The 27,987-nt window shown below is 51.1% G+C and overlaps 3 protein-coding genes across 5 annotated transcripts; all 3 read right to left on the bottom strand.

The window, feature by feature from the left end:
- Positions 1 to 351: 351 nt before the first annotated feature.
- Positions 352 to 11,744, bottom strand: Tap2 (transporter 2, ATP binding cassette subfamily B member). Of its 3 annotated transcripts, none has more exons than XM_070024024.1 (12): positions 11,621 to 11,744; positions 10,778 to 11,285; positions 10,577 to 10,691; positions 6,393 to 6,523; positions 5,934 to 6,139; positions 4,497 to 4,694; positions 4,262 to 4,390; positions 2,971 to 3,159; positions 2,413 to 2,586; positions 2,064 to 2,223; positions 1,481 to 1,617; positions 352 to 683 (listed from the first exon to the last, which is right to left on the bottom strand). In XM_070024024.1, exons 2-12 carry the CDS (start codon positions 11,268 to 11,270, stop codon positions 495 to 497), a joined length of 2,121 nt encoding a protein of 706 aa, XP_069880125.1. In that variant the 5' UTR covers positions 11,271 to 11,285; positions 11,621 to 11,744; the 3' UTR covers positions 352 to 494. The 3 variants fall into 3 exon arrangements, with proteins under 3 accessions (XP_069880125.1, XP_069880126.1, XP_069880127.1); XM_070024025.1 differs by lacking the exon at positions 11,621 to 11,744 and adding an exon at positions 11,506 to 11,562; XM_070024026.1 differs by lacking the exon at positions 11,621 to 11,744 and adding an exon at positions 11,421 to 11,465.
- Positions 11,745 to 13,730: 1,986 nt separating this feature from the next.
- On the bottom strand, positions 13,731 to 17,496 carry Psmb8 (proteasome 20S subunit beta 8). The gene is made up of 6 exons (XM_070024023.1): positions 17,308 to 17,496; positions 16,181 to 16,328; positions 15,695 to 15,806; positions 15,184 to 15,313; positions 14,646 to 14,850; positions 13,731 to 14,062 (listed from the first exon to the last, which is right to left on the bottom strand). Exons 1-6 carry the CDS (start codon positions 17,431 to 17,433, stop codon positions 13,965 to 13,967), a joined length of 819 nt encoding a protein of 272 aa, XP_069880124.1. The 5' UTR covers positions 17,434 to 17,496; the 3' UTR covers positions 13,731 to 13,964.
- A 1,040-nt stretch (positions 17,497 to 18,536) lies between these two features.
- Tap1 (transporter 1, ATP binding cassette subfamily B member) lies at positions 18,537 to 27,677 on the bottom strand. The gene is made up of 11 exons (XM_070024022.1): positions 26,986 to 27,677; positions 26,321 to 26,435; positions 26,076 to 26,206; positions 24,529 to 24,734; positions 23,935 to 24,132; positions 22,850 to 22,978; positions 22,520 to 22,708; positions 21,305 to 21,478; positions 20,924 to 21,086; positions 20,513 to 20,649; positions 18,537 to 19,366 (listed from the first exon to the last, which is right to left on the bottom strand). The coding sequence occupies exons 1-11, from the start codon at positions 27,536 to 27,538 to the stop codon at positions 19,160 to 19,162; spliced, it is 2,202 nt and encodes a 733-aa protein (XP_069880123.1). The 5' UTR covers positions 27,539 to 27,677; the 3' UTR covers positions 18,537 to 19,159.
- Positions 27,678 to 27,987: the final 310 nt, after the last annotated feature.

The following is a 27,987-nucleotide window of genomic DNA, read 5'->3' as shown; positions in this document are numbered from 1 at the left end:
CACACTGTTCTTGGGTTGGCGAGCTGTGAGGACGAGCAGGTGCTGGTTCATGGAGGCCTCAGTGAACAGATGCATAACTGAGAGGGAATTTGCAAGACAACGACATGGCTCAGCGTGGTAACTAAATAGGTAGCTAGGTTTACTTTTTCTTCATTGTGTTTTTTTATACTTTCCAAACATCTGTATGAATGAGTCCTTCTAAACAGTCATACATTATAGGGAAAAGATTATCATGAAGAAAAAGCAATTTAAATGCATTTATTATGCTACAGTAGATCACTCAGCATCGGGCAAATCTCCATACAGCCAGACCCCACCCCATCCCCCACTCCCCTCCCCCACCAACCCACCCAAAGGACCCATGATCCAGATCTCCACCATGCCTCCAGCTCCAGGGACCACTCCTCAGGGACACAGGGCAGTTCACAGAAGCCGTGCTGGATGGGGGTCTGGGTCCAAGTGATGGGCCTGGGACAGCCCTGCTTGTGCAGGCCTCAGTCCTCCTGCTGCTGCTGCTGCTGCTGTGCCAGGCGGGCATAGGGGTCCTGGCCCTCCCTGAGCTGGGAAGGCTGCAGCAGCCGCCCCTGCCTCAGCACCAAAACCTGGTCCTTCTCCTGAATTGTGTTCAGGCTGTGCGTGATCACCAGCACTGTCCTGTTCCCACTGGATTTCCAGGCCTGCAGCTGAGGGAGAGATAAAAAAGGAATGGACACCATGTCCCCAGCCAGACAGCATCTCCTGTGACTCAGGGTAAAGACACCTTTTTCTGTGTCTCTGTGTCAGTGCTGGGGCTTGAACTCAAGCTTTCTTGAACTTAAGCGTTCTTGCTCAGATGAGCTATCCCTCCATTTCCGGGGATTTTTTGCTTTGTTTGTTTGGTGGTGGAGATAAGAATCTCAAGGACTCACTAGGGGCTGGTGGCTCACACCTGTAATCCTAGCTACTCAGGAGGCTGAGATCTGAGGATCAAGGTTCAAAGTCAGCCCAAGCAGGAAAGTCCGAGAGACTCTTATCTCCAGTAAACTACTAGAAAACCAGAAGTGGCGCTATGGCTCAAGCGGTAAAGCGCTCACCTTAAGCTGAAGAGCACAAGGACAGCGCCCAAGCCCAGAGTTCAAGCCCCATGACCAACAAAAAAAAAAAGGATCTCAAGGACTTTCCTGCCCAAGTCAACTCTGTATGAGGACTCTCAGATCTCAGCCTCCTGAGTAGCTAGGATTACAGGCATGAGACACAGGCACCTAACTTGAAACACGAGGAGACTGCAAGGTAGGCTGGGGTCTGCCCAGCCCTCCTCCAGTGATGGAGGAACCGAGGATGGACCACACCACCACATTCTCCTCCAATCCCAACCCTACAAAGGCACAGGTGTTTCTCCACCAATGAGCCATTCCTCCTCCTGGCCCAATCCCACTGGCTGAGCTGTCCAATGGGAGCCGGACATCCCACTGTCCCCTGCCCTTCCCACCCCGGTACTCACAGCCTGCTCAGACTGGGCGTCTAGGGCACTGGTGGCCTCATCCAAAATCAGGACTCGTGGGTCCCGCACCAGGGCCCGGGCTACGGCTAGACGTTGTTTCTGTCCCACGGCCAACTGGCTGCCTTTCTCCCCTACATCTGAGGAAATCAGAGATGTTCCCCTCCTCAGACACAAGGAACCAGGACAACACTCTGCACCCCCTACCCCCCTCTCAGGAAGGGGAGTAGGTACACCCTGGCTACTTCCACTAGGACTGGCAGGAGGTAGTGGGATCTGGGGGGAGGGAAGGTCACAATGAGGTGGGGACCTTGGGACTTCTCAGGTGGAGGAGACACTTATTTCTGCATTGCTCCCTGGGAACACACACACACACACACACACACACACACACACACACACACACACACACACACACACACGGAAGGAGGATCTGAAGAATGAATACATGGTAGGGGGGGTGGACAATGGGAAGCAGAAGGAGGAGCAGGAAAGAGTTTCATGGACCCAACCTTCACCCCAGGAATAGGTTTTACTTCTCTGCTGACTGAAAGAGAAGATTCACGATCCAATCTGTAAGACATACCTGTGTGGATCCCATGCTTCATTTCCTTTATGAAATCGTCCGCGTTGGCCACGCGAGCGGCCTCCAGCACCTGCTCGTCCTCACAGCTCGCCAGCCCATAGGCGATGTTGTCCCTCACAGAACCCGAGAACAGCGTGGGCTCCTGCCCCACCGAAGCCACCTGTCCGGAGGGGGAGGGCAGAGGGGACGCATGCAGTGCCCACCCCAGGGGGCTCCGGTTCCATCTCCCCCCCCTCTCTGAGTGGACCCTTGTGTTGGTGTTTGTTTTTAGCCCTCCCACTAACATGGATGGCATCCTCTCTAGGTGATGACACCCGCTGTCCTCCACCCTCCCTCCCTCCCCACCTACCTGCCTGTGCAGGTAGCAGTGCTCATACTCGGAGATGGGCTCTCCATCCAGCAGCACCTGCCCCCGGGTGGGCTGGTACAGGTTCTGCAGCAGGGCAGCCACGGTGCTCTTCCCAGACCCATTGGGTCCCACCAGCGCTGTCACCTCCCCAGGACGCAGGGTGAATGTCAGGCCCTGGAAGACCAGGGAAGCTGTCAGGGACCTCCTGCTCCTCCTCCTGATGCCCCTCCTCTCCCCCAGTGCCCCTCCTCCCACAGTGCCCCTCCCTCAGGGTCCTTCTTCTTGTCTTCTGTCCTGGACATTGTCCCTCAGCTCTTCAGCTCAAGGCTAGTGCTCTACCACATGAGCCACAGCACCACTTCTGGCTTTTTCTGCATACGTGGTACTGAAGAATCGAACCCAGGGCCTCATGCATGCTAGGCAAGCACTCTACCACTGAGCCACCTTCCCAGCCCCTCCTTGTCTTCTTGAACAAGCGAGATCAGGTTAGTCTCCAGGCTGTGGTGATTAATCTAATCATGAACAGCAACAAGGGTTCGTTCCCCCCTTCTCAGGCACCTGGAGCACAGGCTGATCTGGGCGACTGGGATAGGCAAAGGAGACATCTCGGAACTCCACCTGGCCCCGCAGTGCGGCTGGGGCCAGAGTCCCCTCTGGGGGCAAATTGGGCTTTCTGTCCAGGTATCCAAAAACTTTCTCGGCAGCTCCCACGTTGCTCAGCATATCCCCATACATGTAAATCAGCGCCTACAAAACAGGAATGGATGGTCAGCTAATCACAGCTCCTCCAGAACCCGTACCCCAACCCTCCGCACACAGCTAAGCCATCCTCCTCCTGACGCCCCCCACCCCTATTCTTCCTTGCCTTCCGACGTGCAGTTTGGAGGGGACTTTTTTTGTAATTGTTGGAGACAGGGTCTCATTAGATAGCCTAGACTGATCTCAAAGTCACCATCTTCCTCTGCTTTCAAGGTGCTGGGCTTACAGGTGTGTACTACTATATCTGGCTTAGCTGGGGTGGAATTTAAGAGCAGCACCAGTACTTCTATGTTCCATTTTCAGTGGAAGGAATCTGAAGTCTCTACCCAGAACACAGGACATTACTTCTATTTCCAGACCGAGTCCTTCCTGTGTGATACTCCCTGTGTACACAGAACACCTTACAAGCAGGTGGTGTGCCTAACGCACTTGTGTAGCCAACAGGGTACCTAGTGCCATTCTCCACACTTCAATCCATGCGTGCTCATCACCTGCTTTAACAGCGACCACCTCAGATCTCAGCTTCCTGAGTAGCTAGGATTACAGGCATGAGCCACCAGTGCCCAGCTACTATATGGTATCTGAAAGTTACTTCATAATAATATGGGGGGGGTTGATGGGGAAGTGGATGGGGACACAAATAAAACACAAAGGTCTGTGAGTGATCACAGTTAAAGCAGGTGATGGACATATATAGAGATCATTGTAATTTTTAGCATTATATGTTTTTATAACAAAATTTGTTCCTTTTTTTTTTTTTTTTTTTTGGTCAGTCATAGGGCTTGAACTCTGGGCCTGAGCACTGTCCCTGTGCTCTTCAGCTCAAGGATAGCACTCTACCATTTGAGCCACAACACTACTTCCGGTTTTCTAGTGTTTTATTGGAGATAAGAGTCTCGTGGACTTTCCTGCCTGGACTGGCTTTGAACCACGATCCACAGATCTCAGCCTCCTGAGTAGCTAGGACTACAGGCGTGAGCCTGTAATCTTAAGAAAAAAAATTGCTTCAACTAAATAAATACTAAATCCTTAAGGCCAGTCAGGAAAACAGCAGGTATAAGGAGCGAGCACTTGCAGGCCCCATACTCACATGTACAAAGCTCCCCACGTCTTCCTGGTAGAGCAGAAAGGAGAGCAGGCTGCCCTGGGTGATCTCGCCAGCCAGGATCTGCTGCACCCCGCAGCTCATCACCAGCACCTTCACACCCAAGCCCAGCACCTGACATGGGGAGAAGAAAGAAGCAAGCTGAGAACCAGTCTCTGCAAAGAACACAAGCCCTGCCTTAAGCTCCGCCCTCGTGTCTCTGGGCTCTCTCCACTCTCACCCTCCGGATGAGCAGGTACAAGGCTCGCTCCAGGTCCCTTCTCCACCACAGCTGCCGGCATCGCTCCAAGGCCTCCTTATAGCGACACACTTCATCCTCCTCTGCTCCGAAACTGCGCACCGTCTGCACACCGCCAACTGCCTCCCGCACCACCTGCCCAGCCTTCGCTGCCTCATCCTGGATCTTCACAAGCAAAGCCTGAGAAAGCAGGGAAGCAGACATTTCCAGGTTGGAATGGACATTGGACATGAATGTATTACTTGGCCTTAGAAAGAAAGGGCATCTTGGGGCTGGGAAGGTGGCTCAGTGGTAGAGCGCTTGTCTTGCATGCCTGAGGCCCTGGGTTCGATTCCTCAGCACCAAATAAGCAAAAAAAAGAAAGAAAGAAAAAAGCCAGAAGTGGCGCTGTGGCTCAAGTGGTAGAGCGCTAGCCTTGAGCTGAAGAGCTGAGGGACAGCGCCCAGGCCTAGAGTTCAGGCCTCATGACCGGACCCAAAAAAAAAAGAAAGAAAGAAAGAAAGAAAGGACATCTTGACATGTTGTAACATGCATGGATGGACCTTGAATTATGCTAATTGAAATAAGCAGTCACAAACGGACAATGACTGCAGTTTCACTTATAGGCAAGGCTTAGAGTCTCATAAAATCAGAAAGTTGGTCGCCAGGACTGGAGTGGGAAGGAGTGGAAAGTGACAGTTGAACAGGTTCAGGGCTGCACTTTTGGAAGATGGAAGACATTCTGGACACAGATGGTGGCAATGGATGCACACCAATGCGAATGTTCTTAAAGGCACTAACTGTAATCCAACCCTCTTCCCCCCACTCCAGCCAGTTTCTGCTGATTTTAAATAAAGGGAAATACTCTGCCTCAAACCCTCCAAGATGTCCTTTATGTACAAGCTCCTTTGAGAAGCTGGTTAAAATGTATTGTCTACCCCAGAAAAATACCCCATTCCCCATCATACCACACACACACACACACACACACACACACACACACACACAGAACTCACATATATGTATATATTTTTGTTTACAGTCCCAGGGCTCACAGACCTTCTGAAATATCCATCCATGGCTGACCAAGTAAGCCAAACAACAGTATAAAAGTGCAATATACTCTAGGCTGGGAATGTGGCTTAGTGGTAGAGTGCTTGCCTAGCAAGCATGAAGCCCTGGGTTCGATTCCTCAGTACCACATGCACAGAAAAAGCCGGAAGTGGTGTTGTGGCTCAAGTGGTAGAATACTAGCCTAGAGCAAAAGAAGCTTAGAGACAGTGCCCAGGCCCTGAGTTCAAGCCTCAGGACTGACAAAAGAAAAGAAAAGTGCAATATACTCTAAAGGCTACAAAGAGCACATCCTATCGTGATGAGGGTGGACTCATCCTCCCCTCTACATTTTATTTTCCTCTCAGGTCCCCTAACAGCCCTGCGTACCTGGTGGCGGACATTGTACACCTTCTCTGCTGCTATTGTAAGGGGCATGTCGAGCAGTGAGAGGAGGGTGAGGCGGGCTGACACGCTGAGCATGAAGCCGTACAGCCCCACCACCTTCACCAGGTTCCGCAGAAATACGTTGGCATTCAGAGGAAGCCATCTGCTCATCAAGGCGGTGTCTGAGCTCAGTCTTGAGTTCAGTTCCCCTGTGGAGGGCAAAGTCAATGAGAAAACCATGCACATTGCAGCGCCCACAGAACTCCCTCCTGTCCATCCACTGGGCTGGGCCTGCCTCTCTGCACCCTTCCTCATTTGCAGGGACATGTGGAGGCTGGGCCTTTACACTGTCCTGAAACACAATTCCAGGTTGTAGCAGATAGATAAAGACAGCAGGGTAAGTGAATGACAAGGAATGACCAGCAGAATCCCAAATCTGTCCTCCAGGTCTCTAAGACCCACCTGTCTTTGTCTCCTGGAAGAACTCGAGGTCCTGATGCAGCAGGGAGGAGAAAAGCTGGTCCTGGATCCTGAGGTTGATTCTGGACATGGTGAAGAGAAAGGAGCCACCTCGGCAGCCAGCAGACAGGGAGCTGTGGGAAGGGAGGAATTGAGAAGAGCATGAAGAGGGGAGGGCAGAGGAGGAGGAGGTGGGTGGGTGAAGCAGAGGGGAAAATCCACAATGAAAAGATACTCAAAGTTGGAGGGAGCAGACAAGAGACAACAAAGAAGACACAAACTCAGAAATAAACAAGAAGAAGTGGGCGCAGTGGATAAAAAGGAATTGCTCTGTGCTTGCTTCTGCCCTGGCTTTCCTCCCTGCTTCCCCTTCTGAGCTCTGTTTTGGCTTCTTTCCTTCCCATTGATGTGGCCCTTCCCCACGCTCACAGGTGTTTCAGTATGAGAACTGCCACACCAAACACTCTACCTTCTCCTTCTCTACAGCCCTAAAGGCAGTGACACTATCTTTTACCACAGAAAAATTCAACTTAATTTTTACAGTAAAACTTAATGGAAATATTTAAACACACACACACACACACACACACACACACACACACACACACAGAGAGTTATTTTGCATGGCTATAATCCTAGCTACTCAGGAGGCTAAGATCTGAGGGTTATGGTTTGAAGCTAGCTCAGGTAGGAAAGTCCCTGAGACTCTTAGCTCCAATTAACTACTAGAAAACCAAGTGATAGAGCTCTAGCTTTGAGTAGAAAAGCTCAGGGATGGTGCCCAAGCCTGAGTTCAAGTCCCACAACCAATACATACACACGCACACACACACCCACACACACACACGCACACACACACACACACACACACACACACAGAGTTATTTTGCATGCCTATAATCCTAGCTACTCAGGAGGCTAAGATCTGAGGGCTATGGTTTGAAACTAGTTCAGGTAGGAAAGTCCCTGAGATTCTTATCTCTAATTAACCACTAGAACACCAAGCAATAGAGCTGTAGCTTTGAGTAGAAAAGCTCAGGGACAGTGCCCAAGCCCTGAGTTCAAGTCCCACAACCAACACACACACACACATACACACACACACACACACACACACACACACAATGGAGCTTTAATACAATTTTTATTGCCACATTCAAAAGTTGTTGGGCTGAGACATGAACTCATGGACTTGGTAACTGTAGTGAAAGTAGAGGGAGAAGCTAAATCACAGGTGCGACACTTTGAAATTAGGAACTGGCAGAGCTGCTGTTGGAGAATGAGGAAGACCTGGTGGTGGCTGGGGTACTTGATGGTGGCATGAGGAGGAAGAGGGAAAGCAAGAGGAAGAGGAAGCCACTTTCATAAAGACTAAGAGGAGTGTGGCATGTCTGGAGGTGCGGGAGCATGGCTGGGGTGTGAGTGACTGAGCTGCCCTAGAAACGGCCCCAGGAAAGCTGCGTCTACCTGACTAGCGCTGGGCGTGGAAGCATGGATCTGGGAATCATTTGCTGAGATAAACTGAGTCAGCTCAACAGGAAAAGTGGTATTAAATAGCAAACCATAGAGTCCCAAGGAAAGCCCATATTTATCTGTGCGGAGGGAGAAATTCTCAGAAGGAAGCAGAGAGGACTAGTGTGTCAAAGGGGAGTTCATAAAAGCTAACAAAGGTCATAAAAACAAAACAATGTCATAAGAGTTTATTAGTGCCCACAGAAATGGAGGGACAGAGTGAACAAACAGCAATGGTATTCACACTAGACACTGTTGAAAATGAACGATACAACTTGTGGGCAGGGACAGAAGGGGAAAACTGCGAGAGAGTAAAGGAAGGGGTGACACTGTCCAAAAAGAAATGTACTTATCATCTGCCTAATGAAACAATAACAATTTTCTTCTTTAAGGAGTTTACCCAGGCAGCCGGGCACTGGTGGCTCACGCCTGTAATCCTAGCTACTCAGGAGGTTGAGATCTGAGGATCATGGTTCAAAGCCAGCCCAGGCAGGAAAAGTCCAGGAGACTCTTATCTCCAATGAACCACCAGAAAACTGGAAGTGGCGCTGTGGCACAAGTGGTAGAGCACTAGCCTAGAGCTGAAGAGCTGAGGGACAGCACCCAGGCCCAGAGTTCAAGCCCCACAACCGAAAAAAAAAAAAAAAAAAAAGAGTTTACCCATGCCAAATGCTACTGAGAAGTCAAATAATGCAAGGCATAATTGTGACAGTTGGAGAGAAAGGGGAAAGTGGATTGATCAATTAAGTTCACATTTGAGTAATTAGTTTCAGATGATAGTAAGAATGGGATGAAGACATAATGAAGGACTGAGTTGTGTTTTTTCTTGAGAGTATGGTAAGTTAAATATGATCATAAAAAATAAGTGATGAGGGCTGGGAAGGTGGCTCAGTGGTAGAGTGCTTGCCTCGCAAACATGAGGTACTGGGTTCAATTCCTCAGCACCACATTAACCGAAAAAGCCACAAGTGGCGCTGTGGCTCAAGTGGTAGAGCGCTAGCCTTGAGCTGAAGAGCTGAGGGACAGCGCCCAGGCCCAGAGTTCAGGCCCCACGACCAGACCCAAAAAATAAATAAATAAACAAATAAGTGATGAGCCTGGCACCAGTGGCTCATGCCTATAATTCTAGCTACTTAGGACACTGAGATCTGAGGATCATGGTTTGAAGCCAGCCTGAGCAGGAAAGTCTGTAAGACTCTTATCTCCACTTAACCACCAGAAAATTCGAAGTGGCGCTGTCACTCAAAGTAATAGAGTGCAAGCCTTGAGCGGAAAAGCTCAGGGACAGTGCCCTGCCCTGAGTTCAAGCCCCATGACTGACAAAAAAAAGTGATGAACCAGGCATCAGTGGCTTGTGTTTATTATCCTAGTTACTTAGGAGGCTGAGATCTGAGGATTGCGCAGTTCATAGCCAGCCCAGGGGAGTGGGGGGGCGGGGGGAATAAGTCTATGAGACTCTTATGGGGGGGGGGGGGCAGGCAGAGGGGAGCCAGAAGTGGAACTGGCTCAAGTGGTAGAATGCTAGCTTTGAGCCACAAAACTCAAGGACAGAGTCCAGGCCCCTGAGTTCAAGCCCCAGGAGTGGCACCATAAAAGGAGGAGGAGGAGGAGGAAAGGGAGAAGGGGGAGGAGGAGGAGGAGATGAGAAGCTCAGCGGGGATTAGAGTCAGGTGGGTGGGTGAGTACCTAAGTATGCTCACTCTGTGTACCTTGCACCTAGCTCATTTCATCCCAGGCTCAGCCCTACCAAGAAGCATTGGTTTGTTGGTTTGTCTGCTCACTTGTCCTATTTGGTTAAAAGAACAGATTCTGAAATATGTCTAGAAAGAAGCATAGTAAGGGAACGTGAAAAGATTAAAGATGCTGGAACAAAAGGGGAATCGGTCTCCAATTAGCAGCTTCAGAGATTAGAAAAATCAGTGAGGAAGGACGGACCAAGAGGGAGCAGTGGGCCCAACTTGCCAGGAGGTCAGAAAGACACACGCAAGTGCAAGAGAGACACACGCAAGTGCAAGAGAGATACTCAAGTGTAAGAGAGACACATGCAAGTGCAAGAGAGACACTCAAGTGTAAGAGAGACACACTCAAGTGTAAGAGAGACACACTCAAGTGTAAGAGAGACACACACAAGTGTAAGAGGGAGGAGGCAGAAAAGAGAGATGGAATTTCACCAAGACAAAACATCAAGAGGCAACTCAAACACATCCTATTTAACACACCCACTATCTATAATAACAATATAAACCTTTAGAGTGTTGGACAAAATTGGAAGACGGAAGAAATGGATGGATGGATGGACCAAAATGGTGAGTAAATGTATTCGAGTATTAGGTTTTTGTTTTCCCTTTGGTGTTTTGCACAAGACCCAACTTTAGAATTCGTGTGCCTGAAAAGACTTGGGTCTAAGCCAGGTGCCGGTGGCTCACACCTGTAATCTTAACTACTCAGGAGGCTGAGGAGAGTGGTGCAAAGCCAGGCTGGGTCAGAAAGTCTCTGAGACTCATCTCCAATGAACCACCAAAAACCGGTGGTGTTGTGGCTCAAGTGGTAGAGCACTCGCCTTGAGCTAAAGAGCTGAGGGACAGCGCCCAGGCCCAGAGTTCAAGCCCCACGACTGACAACAACAACAACAAAAGACTTGGGTCTAGCAAAAGGCCCAGCTGCCCTTCACCTACCTCCCAATGGAAAATAAGCACATGAAAAAGATGGCGCTGGCAAAGGTATCAGGGTCAAAATCACCTCCAAGGATGTCAATCACACGACCAGAATAGTGAGGGATTAATGTCTCCCCTGGAAGAGAAATGAAAGGTAGAGGAATGAGCTTGAACCAGGCCTCTTTCCCCACCCCCCGCCCCGCACCTCCTGCTCACACTCACCCAACACGGCCATAGTGAGGAAGAAGAAGGCGGCCAGGAGGTAGGGCAGGTCTGGCCTGGCGAGCCTCAGCAGCCTCCATATGAGGGCTTTGCTGTCCTCCAGGCCTGGATCCCTTTCCTGGGCTCCTTCTGGATGGCTCAGCACAGCCCACAGAGCCCAGCTGAGCCCCGCAGACCCGTAACCCAACAGCAGCCAGCTCCAAGGGGCCTCGGCCACGCGTACTGGGGGAGCATTCAAGGCCCCTCCCACCAGAGCCCGCAGAGAGAGAAACACGGGGGTCTCCAGACACAGCAGGGGCAGCAAGGTCCTCACACACCCCAGCAGCCCTGCCAGTCGGAGCAGTCCCCACAGTCCTCCGAGTCGCAGGATCCCCTCCAGCCATAGTCCTGGAAGCCCGCGGGGCAGCAGCGCCCCGACAGTGCCCTGAAGGAGCCAAAGGAAGGCCAGGTCGGCCAGCAGCAGGGAGGCCCAGGGCCTCGGGTCAGGCAGCATCGTGGCGCGGGGGATCTATGGGGAGAAGGTGAAAAATCAGATAAAAGGTGGATCCTGATCGTGATCCTCTCGATCAGCCACAGGCCGCTCAGTTTCCAGTCCCACACAGAAAGATCTCCCAGGGCAGCTGGCATCCGGCCTGTGTCCTACCTAGGATCCTGGAGACCCTGCACCGCCCAAGAAGTAAAGAGTAACGGCATCTCGAGTCCCGCCCTCCCCGCCCACCGCAGCCAACCTCCGGGCAGCCTAGGGGTTCCAGCCCCGCTCCTTCCACTTCCTGGAATCCAAAAGACACATCCCCATGCGGGGCGTGATGGGATGGGCTCCGGGTTTTTACCGCAAGAACTCACCCGCCGCGGCGGTGCAGCTGCACCGCAGGCTTTCCGATGGATGTCGGGCGCTGAGTCAGAAATGCGATCTTAATGCAGGTCCCAATGGGGTCCTCTGGGAAGCCCCGCGCCGGGCACGTCGGGGCTTTCGCTTTCGCTTCCCAGCCCAGGCCTGCATTCTGCGCAGTGGCCAGCAGGGGACGCCCCAGGCCTGCAGACCGCGGATCCCTCGCCTCTCCGGCACCATCGCAAGTCTCCCGGGTGGCGGTTACTTTGTTACATGCAAATGGCAAAAAACTGTTTCTAGGACTTGAGATACTTTGTAAAGCAGAACCGCTAGAGGTTCTAGCCATTCTTACAGGCTTCAAGGGATTTGCATTTCGAAATTTGGAATTTAGGGGTCTCTAATCTTTGGTCCGCATATGTCCTCGATTAAACATCTGGTGAAAATTCAGTACGTTTGTGCTTGTGAAGGAAATGCCCGGTACTAACCCTTTTTCTGTTGACAGTACTGGGGCTTGAGCTCAGGGCCCGGGCGCTTTCCCCGAGGTTTTTCACTCAAGGTTGATGCTCTATCACTTGAACCCCAGCCCCACTTCTGGGTGTTTGCTGATTACTTGGAGATGAGAGTCTTAGGAACTTTCCTGCCCAGCCTGGCTTTGAACCTCCATCCTCAGATCTGAGCTGCGTGAGTAACTAGGATCACTGGCTGGCCTACTTTTTATTACTGATTAGAACAACAATCAGGTTTCTCCCCATTCTGCCTCACTCACAGCCATCCAAACAACTTGCAGATTGGTTTATTGACTCTTTAAGTGATCTGACTCTGTGGTCAATAGCTTGCCTAGCACGTGTGAAGTCAGGGGTTTGATCCTCTGCACTGGCCAACACACAGCAGCATGTCAGTATGTCTGGGCCATAGCATCACTTCCAGAAATGACCCTGAACATTAAAACTACAGAAGAAGAAAGGAGGAAGAAGAGGAGGAGGAGCAGGAGGAGGAGGAGCAGGAGCAGGAGCAGGAGGAAGTGGAGGAGGGGGGAAGAGGAGGGGGAGGAGGAGGAGGAAGAAGAAATATATCCCCAAAGAGCAATCATTTGGAATTGATATGAGAGATTATTAGTGTGATTATCAATGAGTCAGTTAATGTTTAAGGTAATTAAAGGGAAGGGTGTGTGAAGTCAAGGCCGACCCTATTTATTCTTAAGGATCTCTCCTCCTGAGAGAGATCCTTCCCCCTCTGCTGCTTTTACCCTTTGAGAGTCTGCCTCAACTAACTCTCTTTGAGAGGTGACTCCCTTCGTGCTCTTTCCTGTAGCCCTGAGTGAGCTAAGAATTTCATTTGTTTTCCTGTTTCTTTTTTCTAACCTGGAACTTACTTTTTCCTCATGTCTCCCCACTTCAGAGTCCTTTGTATTTCCTCTTCCTATTCATGACTTGTCCTCTTGAAATCAGATTTGTCACATCATGAAATTGAACTTTCATGCATATCTCAAAGGTGTTATTTAGAGTAAATGCTAAGAAGCTTGCAGTCACTTCCGATACATTAGCTAAGAACTTTTTTTTCCCTACTCTCCAAAGTCCAAAGCAGGTGTTTTAGGATATTCTACTCCGAGTCACCCAGACTATCTACGAGAGACCACCTGGGGATCTCCAGATTGGATATTTTTAGAAAGGACCCTATGGGCTAGAAGGTGGCGCAGTGGTAGAGTGCTTGCCTTGCATGCATGAGGCCCTGGGTTCGATTCCTCAGCAGCACATAAGCAGAAAAAGCTGGAAGTGGTGCTGTGTCTCAAGTGGTAGAGCGCTAGCCTTGAGCTGAAGAGCTGAGGGACAGCGCCCAGGCCCAGAGTTCAGGCCCCATGACCAAACAAGAAAAAAAGAAAAAAAACCCTAGGGAGGCTAAAAGAAATTGCAAACCAGTGTCCCAAGAGAAAGCTGCTCAGTCTTCTTGTCGTCTTAGGGAGATGAACGTGGAATGCCAGGAAGAAATATTTTAGTGAGACCCTATTTCTTTGGGCATTTGAATCCCTTCCCAGGAAAAGACTCTTGAGTTCCTGTCCCCTCCCCCACACCAAAAGAGAAAGAAAGAAAGCAAGCCCACAACCCCACCCCAGCCACAGCACACAGGTGTTTATAACTGTTTTCCTTTATTGTGTTTAGGCATCCCCCACCCTGTAAGCTCCTAGCGGGCAGAGAATGCTCAATGAAATTGAGAGGACACAAATGATGAACTCAGGCCGCCCCACCGGTCACCGAGCCCAATCTCAACATGTCTGGGGTTGAGCCTCTTCTTGTCCTGGGACTGGGTTGGCCCAGGTCCCTGAGTTGGCTCCATCCACCTGGAGGAGGCTCCGCCCAGCCCTCACTGCCACCGCTCATTGGCCTCCAGGTACTGGTGCATCAAGTCACTGACATCTGAACTTTCCACTTTGACCCAGCCATCTTCCTTCATGTGGTACACTGTGGGGGATGAGCAAAAAACAAACAAACAAAAAACAGAGTCAGCTGGGCACTGGTGGGTATGTCTGTAATCCTAGCTACTCAGGAGGCTGAGATCTGAAGATTGCAGTTCAAAGCCAGCCTGCGAAGGAAAGTCTGTGAGACTCTTATCTTCAGTTAACTACCAAAAAGCTGGAAGTGGGGGTGTGGCTCAAATCATAGAGTGCCAACCAGTTTTGAGTGAAAAAGCCAAATGAGACCACAAAGTCTGAAGTTCAAGCCTCAGGACTAGTCCCCCCAAAATAAAATAAAACAGACCATCTGGTCACCTTCTCCACCTCCATCTTATGCTAATGGTGTTACACTGATAGAAGCAACTGCATGTGCTCACATGCACACACACACACACACACACACACACAAACACACACACACACATACACACACACACACACACACACGTCCCAACTCATTACTACAAGGACTTTAGATGTCCTTCTGACCCTGGAAAGTTCCTCCCTGCCACTCAGCCTCCACAGAGTCTCCTTGTCTGAATGCTCCCTCCCTTCTCCCAGGCCTGGTGGTCAGAGCTTTGGTCTCTTACTATTGACAACGCCTCCAGAATAGCTGTCTCGGTGGGTGGCATGAACGATAGCCCTTCGTCCAAGGTCATAGGCCTCTTCAGGACTCATATCTGGCCGATAGCCACTGTCCAAGACCCCATAGGCATAAGTGTTCCCACTACCAGTGGAAAACATACGTCCTGAGAGCCGAGTCCCATCTTCATCCACATAATAGAGTCCTGGACCCTAGAAAGGTTAGAAGATCTTAGAAGGTTAGAAGACCCTAGAAGAAAGGTTCTGAGTTGGAAAGAGATGTGTTGGTAGCATAGAGATTCAAGTGTGAGCCCTAAAACACAGAGAGAGAAATGACCAGAGGAAAACTATACTTGAAGTCATCTACTTCAACCAAAGGGATGGGCTTAGCCCCCACATCTGGATCATGAAGTAGCCAGTGGTTACACTGGGATAGTCCCACAGCTCTGTTATACACTGTATCTTGTAGGGATGGAGTGGGAAGGGGAGATGGGAAGAGATCTTTCATCCATGCTTGGAGGGGCTTGCGGAGTTGGGAGAACCCACCTTCTTATCCCAGCCACAGATCATGCTGCCCATGGACAGACCCATGCCCCGGTATTGGCACATCATATTGGAGAGCAATTTGGAAGCCGCTGACACGGAGATGCGTTCACCATTTCGCAGGTAGTACAGCCTGGGGGAAGGGGGCGGGGAGAGACAGGAGGAGGGAGAAATTGGATGTTGCAGGAGACACACTGGGAAGGAATTGTTTGGGTAGGGCCTAAGAACAGGGAAAGACTTGGGGTTTCAAGTAGCTAAACCACCCAGAGAAAACCCAGTAAAGAATCCTGTCCACCAGGGCTGATAGTGCCCATGCTTTATAATGGATAAGTGATTTCGCTCCTAGGCAGGAGCCAAGACTGAGATTTGGAAACAGCTTTCTGATCCTCTAAAGGCTATTCTGTTAAATGCCTTGGTAACACTAAGATACAAGGGGCAAAGGACAGGAGCCGTGACTAGGACAATCCAAGCAACACCTCCGAGTCTGAAAAATGAGAAAAGTGACCTGGCTTACCTGCATTCCTTGGCCAACAGGCGCTCCCAGTACTGACAGTCGGCCGCACAGCCAGACATAGTGCCAAGCAAGTAAGGGTTAATCTCTATCACCTTGTTCACCCGCAAGGTGGCTGCAAGAAGAGGGGTTTTGTTGTTGTTGTTGTTGTGTGTACTGGGACTTGAACTCAGGCCCTGAGCCCTGCCCCTTAGCTTTTTTTTTTTTAACTATACCACTTGAGTCACACCTCCACTTCTGGCTTTTGGGTAGTCAATTGAAAACAAGCATCTTGTGGGCTTTCCTACCTTAGCTGGCTTTGAACTGTGATCCTCAGAACTCAGCTTCATGAGTAGCTAGGATGACAGGTGTGAGCCACCAGTTCAAGAAGAAAGGGCCCCATGGTTCCCCCCCATGTGCTCTTGCTTGGGCTTTGGTGTAGATGTTGGGCCTCTGCTGAGAGGAGGGCCTAGCACCCCAGATTCTGCCTCCTGGTACACACACACTCACCAATGTAACTCCCAGCCGAGGCCCGGGAGTCCACCGCTACAATCACTCCATGCTGGAACTTGAAGGCCAGTGTGGTTGTCCCGTGAGCCATTGCGATCTGAACATGGCTTTCTCCATCCCCACTCAGAGACTTCAAGAATGTGGTGGGCTAATGAAAGAGAAGAGAAGGAAGGGACAGTGAAGGCTCCTGGAGCAGGTGCTCCAGGAGCAGGTTTTTAAAGGGTTTTAAAGAGTATGCAGATGCCCAGATTTTCTACCCATTAACAAATGGAACAGTTAATCATCAATACTAAATTAATTAATAATTAATCATCTCCAGAAGGAAATGATTTGGGAAAAGGAAAGGAAAATGCACCTGCGCCAACCGTTTCCATTTTCCCCGCACAACAGAAATGGACGTCTTGCTGGCCTCCAGTGGCTCATACCTGTAATCCTAGTTACTCAGTAGGCTGAGAGGTGAAAATTGAGTTTTGAACCTACCCTGGGTAAGGAAAGTCTGTACGATTTTTTTAAATCTCCAATTAAGCAGCATAAAGCTAGAAGTGGAGCTGCGGCTCAAGTAGTAGAGCACCAGCCTCGAGCAAAGAAGCTAATGGATACACAGGGCCCAGGCAGCACCCCAGCCCTGAGTTCAGCCCCAGAACCAGAAGGAAAAAAAAGGAGGTGGAAGAGGAGGAAGAAGAAAGAAAGTGGGGGGGGGGGGGAAGGGTTGAGAGAAAGGGAGAAAAAGTCTTAAGGATCATTTTAAGAGTTTTTCCGATCCATAATTCCTTTTAATTCTCACAAAACATGTTTTACGAATATATCTTCCCTCATCTTGCAGAAGAGAACAAGAGAGCCAGGCTCTAGGACAGGCAATTGCTGGGGCAGGTTCATAGATCTTCCAAGACACCGTGTAGCTCCTGCGCCCCCCGACAGATACCCCATGGGGATAAAAGCACCCCACCCTCGCCTCGGACTCTGCCCAAGTCTGCACTACCTCTCAGCCCCCCAGCCCCACGTGGCTCCTCCCCAGGCGGTTCCCGTACTGAAGGAGAGCCCCCTCTGTCCACCACGGTTCCCCACTTGGGCAGGGCAGCCTCGGGCTGCCTCCCTCCCTCCGCCCTCCGCCGGCCGGCGCCCCTCACCTGCGTTCCCCGGGGGAGGGCGAGCTCGGGAGCGCGCACTGAGAAGCTGAAGTGTCCCAGGTCCGAGCGATGCCTGCTTTCCGCCCCCTGCCCTCGGGGGGCTCCGCACACGTCCAGCAGGGCCATGGCCGCTCAGCGCACACCCCCGGGGATCCGTGGGCTCTCCGAGCAGGAAGTGAAAGCGAAAGCCCGGCACCGAGGGGAGGGAACCGGGGCGTCTTCCACGTCCCCGGCCCTTTCCGAGAAGAGGCCCCGGGGGCGGGGGGGGGGGGAGGAGGGGGAGTGCCATCTTGGGGACAATGTGGGGGGGCGGTGCCATCCTGGGGACGATGAGGCGGGGTGCCATCCTGGGGATAATGAGGCGGGGTGCCATCCTGGGGACGGTGCGTGGTGGGTAGGTGATGGATCGTCCAGGGAGCGCACCAGCGCCTTCCAGGAAGACAAGGCGACCGTGGGGTCGCATCACCCGAACCAGAAAGGCTGCAGGAGGCAGGACGCAGCTTCAGGCAGCCCTGCGTGCTGGGGACAGGGGCGGTGTCCCACGGGCATCTTTCATATATAAAAATGGTCCATGGAGGCTGCGTCTTAAGGGACAGGTTTTGGGGCAACTGGAAAAGAATAAACCCCAAGTGTGGAGAAAGGAGCCAAGGACAGGACAACATCTCAGAATCTTCCCGTACGGGCCTCGGTAGGGGCCTGATGGTCCCGCAGTCACCCCGACCCGCAGCCACCCGGGAGAACGTGCCCTGGCGCTGCGCTCCTCTCCACCTGGTCTCCGGCTGGGCTGAACGACCGCGCGGCTAAGTCCCGCCCCTCTTTGCAACCTGTGTTGGCCTCTTCTGCTCAGCAACTGTTGACGTCACACATCCTTGCTCCTCTGCCCAATGGCAGAGATTGGCCAGATAATCCTACCTACTTCCCTAAGGTTGTGGGTTTTGTATGGTGGTTTTTTTTTTGGGGGGGGGGGGTTGGGGTTGGTTTGTTTTTCGCGGGGGTGGGGAGAGTAGGGGGATGGCAGGTGCCCACAGCCAGGGAGTCGTGTGAGCCCTTCAGAAAAGTTCTGAGCAAGCAAGATGGAGACGTGTGCCTGGCTGTTGGCCTGTCTACCTTCCATCTTCCACTGCAAGGTCCCTGCGCAGCTGTTGGCGCCTTGAAGAGGAACATAGTCTGAGTCTTTCACCACGAAACACAGCGAGCCCTTTGGGAGTGTCAGAGACAGGGACACCACAGAACAAAACACCATTTTTATTATAAATATCAAGAACCTACAGCCTATGTAGGGGCCATATGCCAAAGGCCTTTGGTCATACTAAAAGTAGCTGGTCTTCCCTTTCTGTGTATTCTGAACATTTCATCCAAATTTTCACCGAAGCATCTACCAGTTACATAAAGGTATTTGGAATTATGCTTGTCTTTCTTGGAAGTCTGTGGTGTCAAGACACCAGTGGGTGACTTTGGGACTGGAGATCTGAGGATCCCAATTTGATATCATTCTAGGGAAGAAAAATTCATGAAACTCTTCCAATTAACAAGCAAAAAAACCCAAAACAAAACAAAAATCAAACTGGAGCTGTGACTCAAGTGATACAGCACTAACCTTGAGAGGAAAAAAAAAATCAAGGCCCTGAGATCAAGCCCAAGTACCAGCAGGAAACCAGGGGGAGCAGGAGCACTTGGAGAGGAAGTAATACTAGTGACAAACGTTAGGCACCGTCTAGGGAGCTGCATTTGGGCAACTCCTCCTCCCCACAGCTGCCTACCCTGCAGGTCTGCTAAGACCTTCCCTCCCAAATCCATCACAGAGAGCAGAAGAAAGTGGAGGGAAAGGTAGGGTGCAGGTTCAGAAAGTCTTTCACTCTGGAGCAGCTGCAGAAGCCTCCACCATGGCCCGGTACAATCCCCTCTTCTCCATGAGCTGCTGGTGGGTGCCCTGCTCACAGATGGCACCTCCTTTCAGAAAGAGGATGTGGTCAGCCTGCTCCACCAAGCTGAGATGCTGGGTGATAAGAAGCACAGAGCGAGAGTGCCGTGTAGGGCTTGTGTACAGGAGCTGCTGGACCTGAGGAGACACACACACACACACACACACACACACACACACACACACACACACACACACACAGTTAGTGCAAATGGGATAAAATGGGTGGCGCAACTGAGATAAAAATCATAGTCCTAGCCAGGGGCTGGTAGTTCAAGCCTATAATCCTAGCTACCCAAGAAGCTGAGATTTTAGGATTGAGGCTTAAAACTATCCTAGTCAGATAAATCTGAGAGAGACATATTCCAATTAATCACCAAAAATGGAGGTGTGCCCAGCCTTGAGCAAAAAGCTAAGGAATAGCACTCAGGCCCTGAGTTCACACACACACACACACACACACACACACACACACACACACACACACACACACACACACACACACACACACACACACACACACACACACAGAGTTGTTGGAGTCTATGGTGAAGCCTATAAAAGAAGTATGAAGGGTGTTGACGTCTCTCCTCTCTACCTGTGGACTGGAAATTTTTATAGTAGGACTTTAGAAAATCTAGTTTAGTGATAAAGAGCATGCACATTCAAGTCATATAGATCTGAATTGGGCCCAGGGTGTACTACTCAACACTTGAGTCACCTTGAGTAGGTGATACAATGTCTCTTAGTCTCCATACAGTCATCCATACAGTAAGGATAGTGATGCTCATCCCATTAGGCCTCATGATGAATAAATTGAGTTACACAGGACATGTAAAGGGCCTAGTAGCAGGTCAAACACATAGTACAACCTGGTTAATATTATTAGGGTGGCATTTTCTTTATGTTTGGTCTTAAAAGATTCAGTATCTATAGATAGTTAATAGGAATTAAAAATTCTAATCATGTTGATATAATTTAATAAAGGAGATGAGAGGCAGTGAGGCCTATGCATTAAAAAGATGGCTCTCTTGCTGGGCATGGTAGCACACACCTGGAATCCTGGCTATTCAGGAAGTGGAGATTAGGAGAATCAACTTTCAAGGCCAACCCAAACAAAATGTAAAGGAGGGCATACATAGGAGGATCTTTTCCAAGGTCCTATCTGAAAAAAATAACTAAAGCAAAAAGCTAGGGTATGGTTCAGGAGGTGAAGCACCTTCCTAGCAAGCTCAAAGTACTGAGTTCAAGCCTCTGTACTGCTGAAAGAGATGGTTTTCTCACCCGTAACCGGCTATCAGCATCCAGAGCACTGGTGGCATCATCCAGGATGAGTACACAAGGCTTCCGGATCAGTGCTCGGGCCACGGCCACTGCCTGACGCTGCCCTCCCGACAGCTGGCTTCCTTCCTCACCTGCCTCTGCAGAGACAAGCACCCAGGTGAGAGCCGTATAGCTACATGCGCGCGCACACACACTCACACACACACACACACACATCAAAGTCTGATAGATGCAACGAGAGAGGGGAATTCTGGGAAGGTTGATCCAGCTCTTCAATGTGAAGATAAAGAAGCGATGGCAGCAAGATCCTACACTTTCAAATTGTTGCCCTTGGTGCAGGAAGAACTCTGGAGTAGAGTCAAGATTATTGGGTTCTCAGTAAAGATGTCCAGAGGGGAGAGGGCCAAGTACCTGTGTCGTAACCCTGAGGGAGTCTACAGATGAAATGATGGGCGCCAGACTCCAGTGCAGCTGCCATGATTTCCTCCAGAGGTGGTTTCTCGATCAGGCCATAAGCAATATTCTCTCGCACGCTTCTGCCAAACAGTTGTGGCTCTTGTCCCACAGCAGCCACCTGAAATGAAATATGATGGAGTGTCACAGAATGAAGGCCTCAGGAGAATGGTGCTCTAGAGATTGAAGACTGAAAACAGAGAGTATGTCTTCTCTCAACCAAACCTCCCTCTCCACCCAATGCCCTCCCCCCCCATCCAATTCTCTTTCAGTGTGCTCAAGGAGAATGTTCTTCTCATTCAATGCTCCTCCCCTTCTCCATGCCGCCTTCGTGCTTACTTGTCTGTGCAGGTAGCGGTGCTCATACTCGGAGATGGGCTCTCCATCCAGCAGCACCTGCCCCCGGGTGGGCTGGTACAGGTTCTGCAGCAGGGCAGCCACGGTGCTCTTCCCTGACCCATTGGGTCCCACCAGCGCTGTCACCTCCCCAGGACGCAGGGTGAACGTCAGCCCCTGGGGAGTAGAGAATCACCCAATAAGAGGTCCCAATAAGAGGTGATTAGTCCCTTGACTTTGACAGTATCATTGTGTCATTATACTGTTTCTCTTTTTTTTTTTTCAGAGGAAAATGGAGGCAAATGGGGAAATACAGCTATTCCTACTTCTATGCACAGATTTCTGGGATGATTCCTCCCAAGGAGGAGATGGAAAGAAGATGTAGCAAACAAAAAAAAAAAAAAAGAAGAAGAAGAAGAAGAAGAAGATGTAGCAAAGACAAGGGCAAAATGAAGCATAACACAGGAGGCTTTCTACCAGGAAGCGTGGGGGAGGGGTGTCACAAAAGGAGCCAAGCACCACTGGCTCCTGCCTGTCATCCTAGCTACTTAGGAAGCTGAGAACTGAAGATCAAGATTTGAAGCCAGGCAGGAAAGTCTGGAGACTCATTTCCAATTAACCAACAAAAAGCCAGAAGTAGAATTGTGGCTCAAGTGGTAGAGTGCTAGCCTTGAGCACAAAAGCTCAGGGACAGTGTCCAGGCTCAGAATTCAAACCTGAGGACTGCCAAAAGAAAAGAAGGAGGGAAGGCAGGAAAGAAGGAAGGAAAGAGGGAGAGAGGAGAGGAGGGAGGGAGGGAAGAAGGAAGAAAGGAAGGAAGGAAGGAAGGAAGGAAGGAAGGAAGGAAGGAAGGAAGGAAGGAAGGAAAGAGGGAGAGAGGAAAGGAAGTAGGGAGGGGAGGGAGGAAGGAAGGAAGAAAGAAAGAAAGGGAGAAAGGGAAGGAGGAAGAGACGGAGAAAGAGAAGGAAAAAGAGAAAGAAGGAAGGGAAGGAAGGAAGGAAGGAAAGAAAGAAGGAAAGGAAGGAAGGAAGGATTGCGAACAGGTTTCACTATGGCAATTCTTGGCTGATTGGGGTGGGGGATGACTTCTAAGACAAACCATGCTATTCATTGCATTTGAAGGGTTAGGAAGGACCAGAGTTTGGTACTAAGCAGGCTAATAACTGGAAGAAACTTTAGGGTGGAGATGGGTAGGATATTGGGATTGGTAGGCTGTACCTGCAGTACTGGGACATCCGGACAGCTTGAATAAGCAAAGGAGACATCTTGGAACTGGACAAGGCCCTGAATGTTTAAGGGGGACAACAAACCACTGGGCAGGCAGCGAGGCGTTCGGTCCAGGTACTCAAATACTTCTTCTGAGGAGCCCACAGCCTTCTGGACCTCGGGGTAGTCAGTCAGCAGTGCCTGGAAGTGTGATATAATAATGCGAGTCAGGTGGGGAGACCTAACCTGCTAGGCAGCATGTATAATGCAAGAGCGAAGGGCCCAGGTGGTGAAGGAAGAGGTTAGAGACAACACTGCCGGGTGAAATTGCAAGGACCTCACCCCAACAGCTGTGGTGAACTGGATCTGGTAGAGAACAAATGTGACAAGGCTCCCACTGCTTAGAGCCCCTCTTGTCACCAGCTTCCCGCCGAGGTACAGAATGCCCACTTTCAGCAGCATCCCTGAGATCTGTAGAGAGACCACAGGTGAAAGGAATCATGGTAGAAAAGTCAGAAGGATACAAGGCAGCATGATTATCCCAGAGATTTAAACTCCCCCTGCCTTTTCTTCTTGTTGGCTGTGAGGCTTGAACTCAGGGCCTGGGCTCTAGTGCTCTGCCACTTTGAGCCACCTCTAGTTTTCTGGTGGCTAATTGGAGATAAGAGTTTGCTGGGCTTTTCTGCCCAGGCTGACTTTGATCCTCAGATCTCAGCCTCTTAAGAAGCTAGGATTACAGGCACGAGCCACCAGTACCCAGCTACATTGTCCCTTTCTCCATAAAATCAGTAGAAGCTCAAGCAGAATGAACCAGTGGACCATAGAGACCCACAAGGTGTAATTCACACGATATTGGAAGGCCACAGAATCTTATCTTCATCACCATCACCATTGTCACTCTGTGTAGGGATCATTTTTCTCTTTACCAAAGGCTTTCACAAATAGGCTATTAGGTAATACCCATATTAATAGCCTCTGTAAGAGAAATTTTATCATTGCTTTTTTGTAATGAGACAACAATCTCATAAAAGGTATTGCTGGCTCAGTTCTTTTTGACTACATTGCAGATACCCTCCTTCCTAGCTCCATCACGTCCACCCAGTACTAGCTTGAAGCAGGCACTGACAGAAATATTATGGTTCTCTGAGCTTCCCCAGAGAGACAAAGGGAGTCTCCTAGGACTGAGAGACATAGCATCTCTCTAATACATAGCTGTACTTACAGTGAGAGGAAAAAGCTTAGCATCCCTACAAAGGGTAAGTGGGCTAGGAACACTGAATAGAGTAACTGATCATCAGGTTGCTAGGAAGAAAACATGGAACTGACCATTCTCCAGTGGAGGAGAAATGGAACACAGAGTTGGGAAATGGAACAGAATTAAGGCATCTTAGGGACAAAGGAATAGGCATTCGTCTCTTGATACTCACACTAGTGGTCCAGACGTTGGCTACAAGGCCCAGGGCCTCCCTCTGGCTGAGTGTCTTCAGTTCTTCCAGTTTATTCCTAAACTTCTGGGCCTCTCCCTCCTCATTGGCAAAGCTCCGCACTGTAGGCATAGCTGATAGGGCCTCAATGGCTACTTGGCTTGCCTCTGCCAGAACTTTCCGCTTCTGTACTTCCACTGACTGTGGAAACAAACAAAGGATGTCACCCGGAGCTAGCAAACCACAAGAAGCGCTCAAATTCAGGTTTGAAATTAAAGTCAAGAAGAGCAGGTGGACAAGAGAAAAAAAAAAGAGTTTGCTATATTACCAGTCACTAAAGAGAAGTGAGGAAGAGAAAAATGACTCCAAATTAGTTGGTGATCATAAGCTTAAGGTTAGGATGTGGACTAAAGTTTGGATACAATATAGAGATCAAACGACAGGCAATCTAAGAACATTACAGGGACTAGAAGCTCCATGGTAATGGACAACCCGTGAGGGTGGAGGAAAATCATGCTGAAAACAATCAGAGAGGAACTGAGTCTAAATCTGGGAGATGAAGATCCATTGTGGGCGGCCCAACTCCTTTGGACATACCTTGTACAGTTCTCCTATCTTCGCAGGCAGAAGGATAAGCACAGGCAGGAAGGCCAGGGTGACGATGGTGAGGGACAGTGACCCCCAGAGCATGAACCCCAAGAGACACAGCCCTCGCACCAGGTACCACATCAGGAGACTCAGATTCTTGCTCAGAGACTCACACACGTTGGACGTATTATCTGTTACTCGAGATGTGATGGCACCTGCCAGGATTGAGAGTTGAGTGAATGAGACAGAGTCAGAGCGATAAGATGAACCAATAAAGAGACAGGGGTCAGGGCAGGGTGTCAACATAGTGTTTTAAGGGCTTGGGGGAGGTATGGAAACCTCAGTGCCAGAAAAATGGGTTTTAGAGAAGAAAAACCTAGCCCAAACCTTCATTTTTAATTATAAAGACACTGACACACATGCACATTTTCATTTCTCAGGAGGTTTTCTGTTCCTTAAGGAATTTGTATGTCCAATGCAGGTCATAAAGCTGACATTGCAGATAGGAAAAAGTCTAGGAACAGATGTGGGAGTCCATAATAAGCACTCTGATGAGCATCAAGTTGCTGGGGTCCAGCTCCAAGTTTTTCTCTGGCCATATATAACTGTGCGAGTTTCAGCATCGAGGGTCTAGATCTCAGTTTCCTTCCTGTGAACGAAGCTGGACTTCATAATCTCAATTGTGCAGGTTTGAAATTCTGATGTTTGTGATCTAAGGACAAGTCTACTCCCATGTGTCATTAGCACAAATAAGACTTATGGGACTTAGATTTATGGGAAATTTCCAATGAAAATTCTAGGTTTCTCTGAAAGCAAAAGGGGACAATATTTTTTTTTGGGGGGGGGTCCGGTCGTGGGGTCTGAACTCAGGGCCTGGGCGCTGTCCCTCAGCTCTTCAGCTCAAGGCTAGCACTCTACCACTTGAGCCACAGTGCCACTTCTGGCTTTTTTATTTTTGCTTATGTGGTGCTGAGGAATTGAACCCAGGGCCTCATGCACATAAGGCAAGCGCTCTACCACTAAGCCACCTTCCCAGCCCTGTGGGGACAATATTTTGTTCCTGAGATAGAATAAGAAATAAGGAATTACAATGTGTGTGTGTGTGTGTGTGTGCGCGCGCACACACACACACACACACACAAAAGGAAAGAGAGATTGATACAGGTTGTAAGTAAAAGAGCCTGTATGAGCTGAGCGCCAGTGTGCCTATAATCACAGCTAGTCAGGTGACTAAGATCTGAGCTTCACAGTTCATGAAATGCATCTCTCCAATTACTCACTAAAATGCAAGACGTGGAGGTGTGGCTCAAGTAGTAGAGCATTAGCCTTGAATGAAAAAGCCAAGGGTCAGTGTCCAGGTCCTGAGTTGAGAGAGGGAGGGGGAGAGAGGGAGAGAGGAGAGAGAGAGAGAGAGAGAGAGAGAGAGAGAGAGAGAGAGAGAGAGAGAGACAGAGAGACAGAGAGACAGAGAGAGAGAGAGAGAGAGAGAGACAGAGAGAGAGAGAGAGAGGGAAAGCAATTATACAGCTATATAATGAAAGTATTTCAAATAAAACCTGTTTGGTTCTGCGCAAAAAACTCAGTCTCCTGGCGCAGGACAGCGCGAAAGACCTCTCCCTGCAAGTGGCTGTGCACACGGCCCGTGGTTCTGTTATAGATCCCATCACCCACGAACTCCAGCACCGCACTAGAAAGAGTCGGAGAGGAAGGTCAGAGTGTGCTGCGGGGGGGAGGGGGGGGGAAGAAGGTCCCAATGTCCAACCCCCTCTTTCCTAGGGCTCCCCATTCTTAGCACCCAGACCTGGCTATGGTGAGCACGGACATAAGAGTTATGTTTCGGGTGAAGGCAGAGGTGGTCTTATCCTGTTGAACCCAGTCGGTAAGGCGGCCGGTGAAGAATGGAATGGCCATCTCCCCTGGGAAGAGAGACACCACATCTGTCTGTCACATTGCCTGGGCAAGTCAGCTCTTGTCTGAACTGTCCCTGCCTACCCCCTCCTCCTTTGCCAATTTTCCTAGCAGGCAGTGACAGAATACACCGACTCCATGGTCTTAACCCTGTGCGGAAAGCCCGCCACAATGGGGCATGGGCAGAGATCTTGGCGTCAAAAACCCTCTCTGAAGTGGTGGTGTGGCTCAAGTGGTGGAGCAATCGCCTATGAGCTGAAGAGCTCAGGGACAGCGCCCAAGCCCGGAGTTCAAGCCCCGAGACCGATGGAAAAACAAAACAAAACAAACAACAAAACAGAACCGACCCTCTGTGTGATGGACATGATTGGTCCCAGCAGCCCGGACCAGCCTTGATCCCCGACAGCTTCCCAGTCCCGGACTCCATCCCACTCTGAAGTGGTCTCAGGATCTAGGCCAGGCTGCCGTCCTGTGCTCCGCATTTCCTGGCTGAGCCAGGCCACCACGGGCCCCTCGCTCCGTCCCCTCTGCCCCTACCCGGACCCCTTGCGCCCTTACCAAGACAGGAGAGGACCAGCAGGGCCAGGACCAACGCGACGCGGCGGATCTCTGAGCCCAGGCAGCCGAGAAGCCGGCGCGCGGCAACTCCCGGGGGCGCCCACAGACTCCCCAGCTTGTGCCACAGGGCGGCCGCGGGCAGGGCGGCCGCGTAGCCCAGAAGGAAGGCGTCTGAGCGGCTGCCCCAGTGCAGAGCCCGGGCGCCGCCGAGGGCACCCCACGAGCGCAGCTCTCGGAACGAGGCAAGCCCCGGCAGCGCCAGGCCCAGCGCCGCCGCCACGGGCTGCGCGGCGACCAGCCACCCGCGGGCCGCCGAGCCTGCGCCCTCGCGGGGAGCCGTCGCCCTGAGCACCCCGTGGACCCCCAGCCACAGCGTGGCCCAGCGGCTCAGACCCACCGCCCAGATCTGGAGCAGCGGCGCCGCCGCGGGCATCAGCCGGGAGAACATCCCGGGCAGCGCGGGCCGGAGCAGCGCCCAGTCGGCGAGCAGCAGCAGAGCGGCCCCGACCCATGCGGGGAAGGGTCGGGGGACGCCGGCGCCTCCGCCCGCCATGGGCTCCGGCTGGACAGCGGCCTCGGGGTGCTGTCCGCGTCCAGCGAGGCCGGGATCACAAGCTCGGGGGGGCGGGGTGGAAAGTCCCGGGAACCGGTGATCCCGGCGGGCGCTGCAGGGAAGCGCAGCCTTTTAGGGGAAAAGGAAATTGAAAGCGGCCGCGGCAACCTGGGGCCCCTCCCTGCCTCGGTGCCCCGCCCAGAGCATGGGGGCCGCCCTGCCCCGCCCAGAGCGTGGGGCCACGGTGACCCACCCCGACTTCAAGGGGGCCACCGTGATCCCCCAGAGTATGGGGCATCATGGCCCGCCCAGAATATGGGGGCAACAATGACCCACCCTGACTACATGGGGGCCACAGTGACCCGCCCAGAATATGGGGCCACCGGGATCGACCCCCACTATATGGGGGCCACATGACCCACCCCGAATGAATAGATGGGGGCCACGGT

The sequence above is a fragment of the Dipodomys merriami genome, unplaced genomic scaffold, assembly GCF_024711535.1.
Source record: "Dipodomys merriami isolate MVZ:Mamm:240054 unplaced genomic scaffold, mDipMer1.0.p SCAF_16, whole genome shotgun sequence".
NCBI classification, from domain to species: domain Eukaryota; kingdom Metazoa; phylum Chordata; class Mammalia; order Rodentia; family Heteromyidae; genus Dipodomys; species Dipodomys merriami.
The sequence above is the reverse complement of the archived record's forward strand: the minus strand, read 5'-3'. Positions and strand labels throughout refer to the sequence as shown.

Excerpts from the sequence above, each read along its gene's own strand:
- Tap2 (XM_070024024.1), bottom strand. The coding sequence starts at position 11,270 with ATGCTGCCTGACCCGAGGCCCTGGGCCTCCCTGCTGCTGGCCGACCTG. Across the intron at positions 3,160-4,261 it reads ACGTGGGGAGCTTTGTACAT|GCGCTGATTTACATGTATGG; the intron begins GTGAGTATGGGG and ends CCTGTTTTGTAG. Across the intron at positions 1,618-2,063 it reads GAAGCATGGGATCCACACAG|ATGTAGGGGAGAAAGGCAGC; the intron begins GTATGTCTTACA and ends TGATTTCCTCAG.
- Psmb8 (XM_070024023.1), bottom strand. The coding sequence starts at position 17,433 with ATGGCCCTGCTGGACGTGTGCGGAGCCCCCCGAGGGCAGGGGGCGGAA. Across the intron at positions 16,329-17,307 it reads CCCTCCCCCGGGGAACGCAG|CCCACCACATTCTTGAAGTC; the intron begins GTGAGGGGCGCC and ends CTCTTTCATTAG. Across the intron at positions 14,063-14,645 it reads TTCTGGAGGCGTTGTCAATA|TGTACCACATGAAGGAAGAT; the intron begins GTAAGAGACCAA and ends CATCCCCCACAG.
- Tap1 (XM_070024022.1), bottom strand. The coding sequence starts at position 27,538 with ATGGCGGGCGGAGGCGCCGGCGTCCCCCGACCCTTCCCCGCATGGGTC. Across the intron at positions 21,479-22,519 it reads CGGATGTCCCAGTACTGCAG|GGGCTGACGTTCACCCTGCG; the intron begins GTACAGCCTACC and ends TCTACTCCCCAG. Across the intron at positions 21,087-21,304 it reads ACCGCTACCTGCACAGACAA|GTGGCTGCTGTGGGACAAGA; the intron begins GTAAGCACGAAG and ends ATTTCATTTCAG.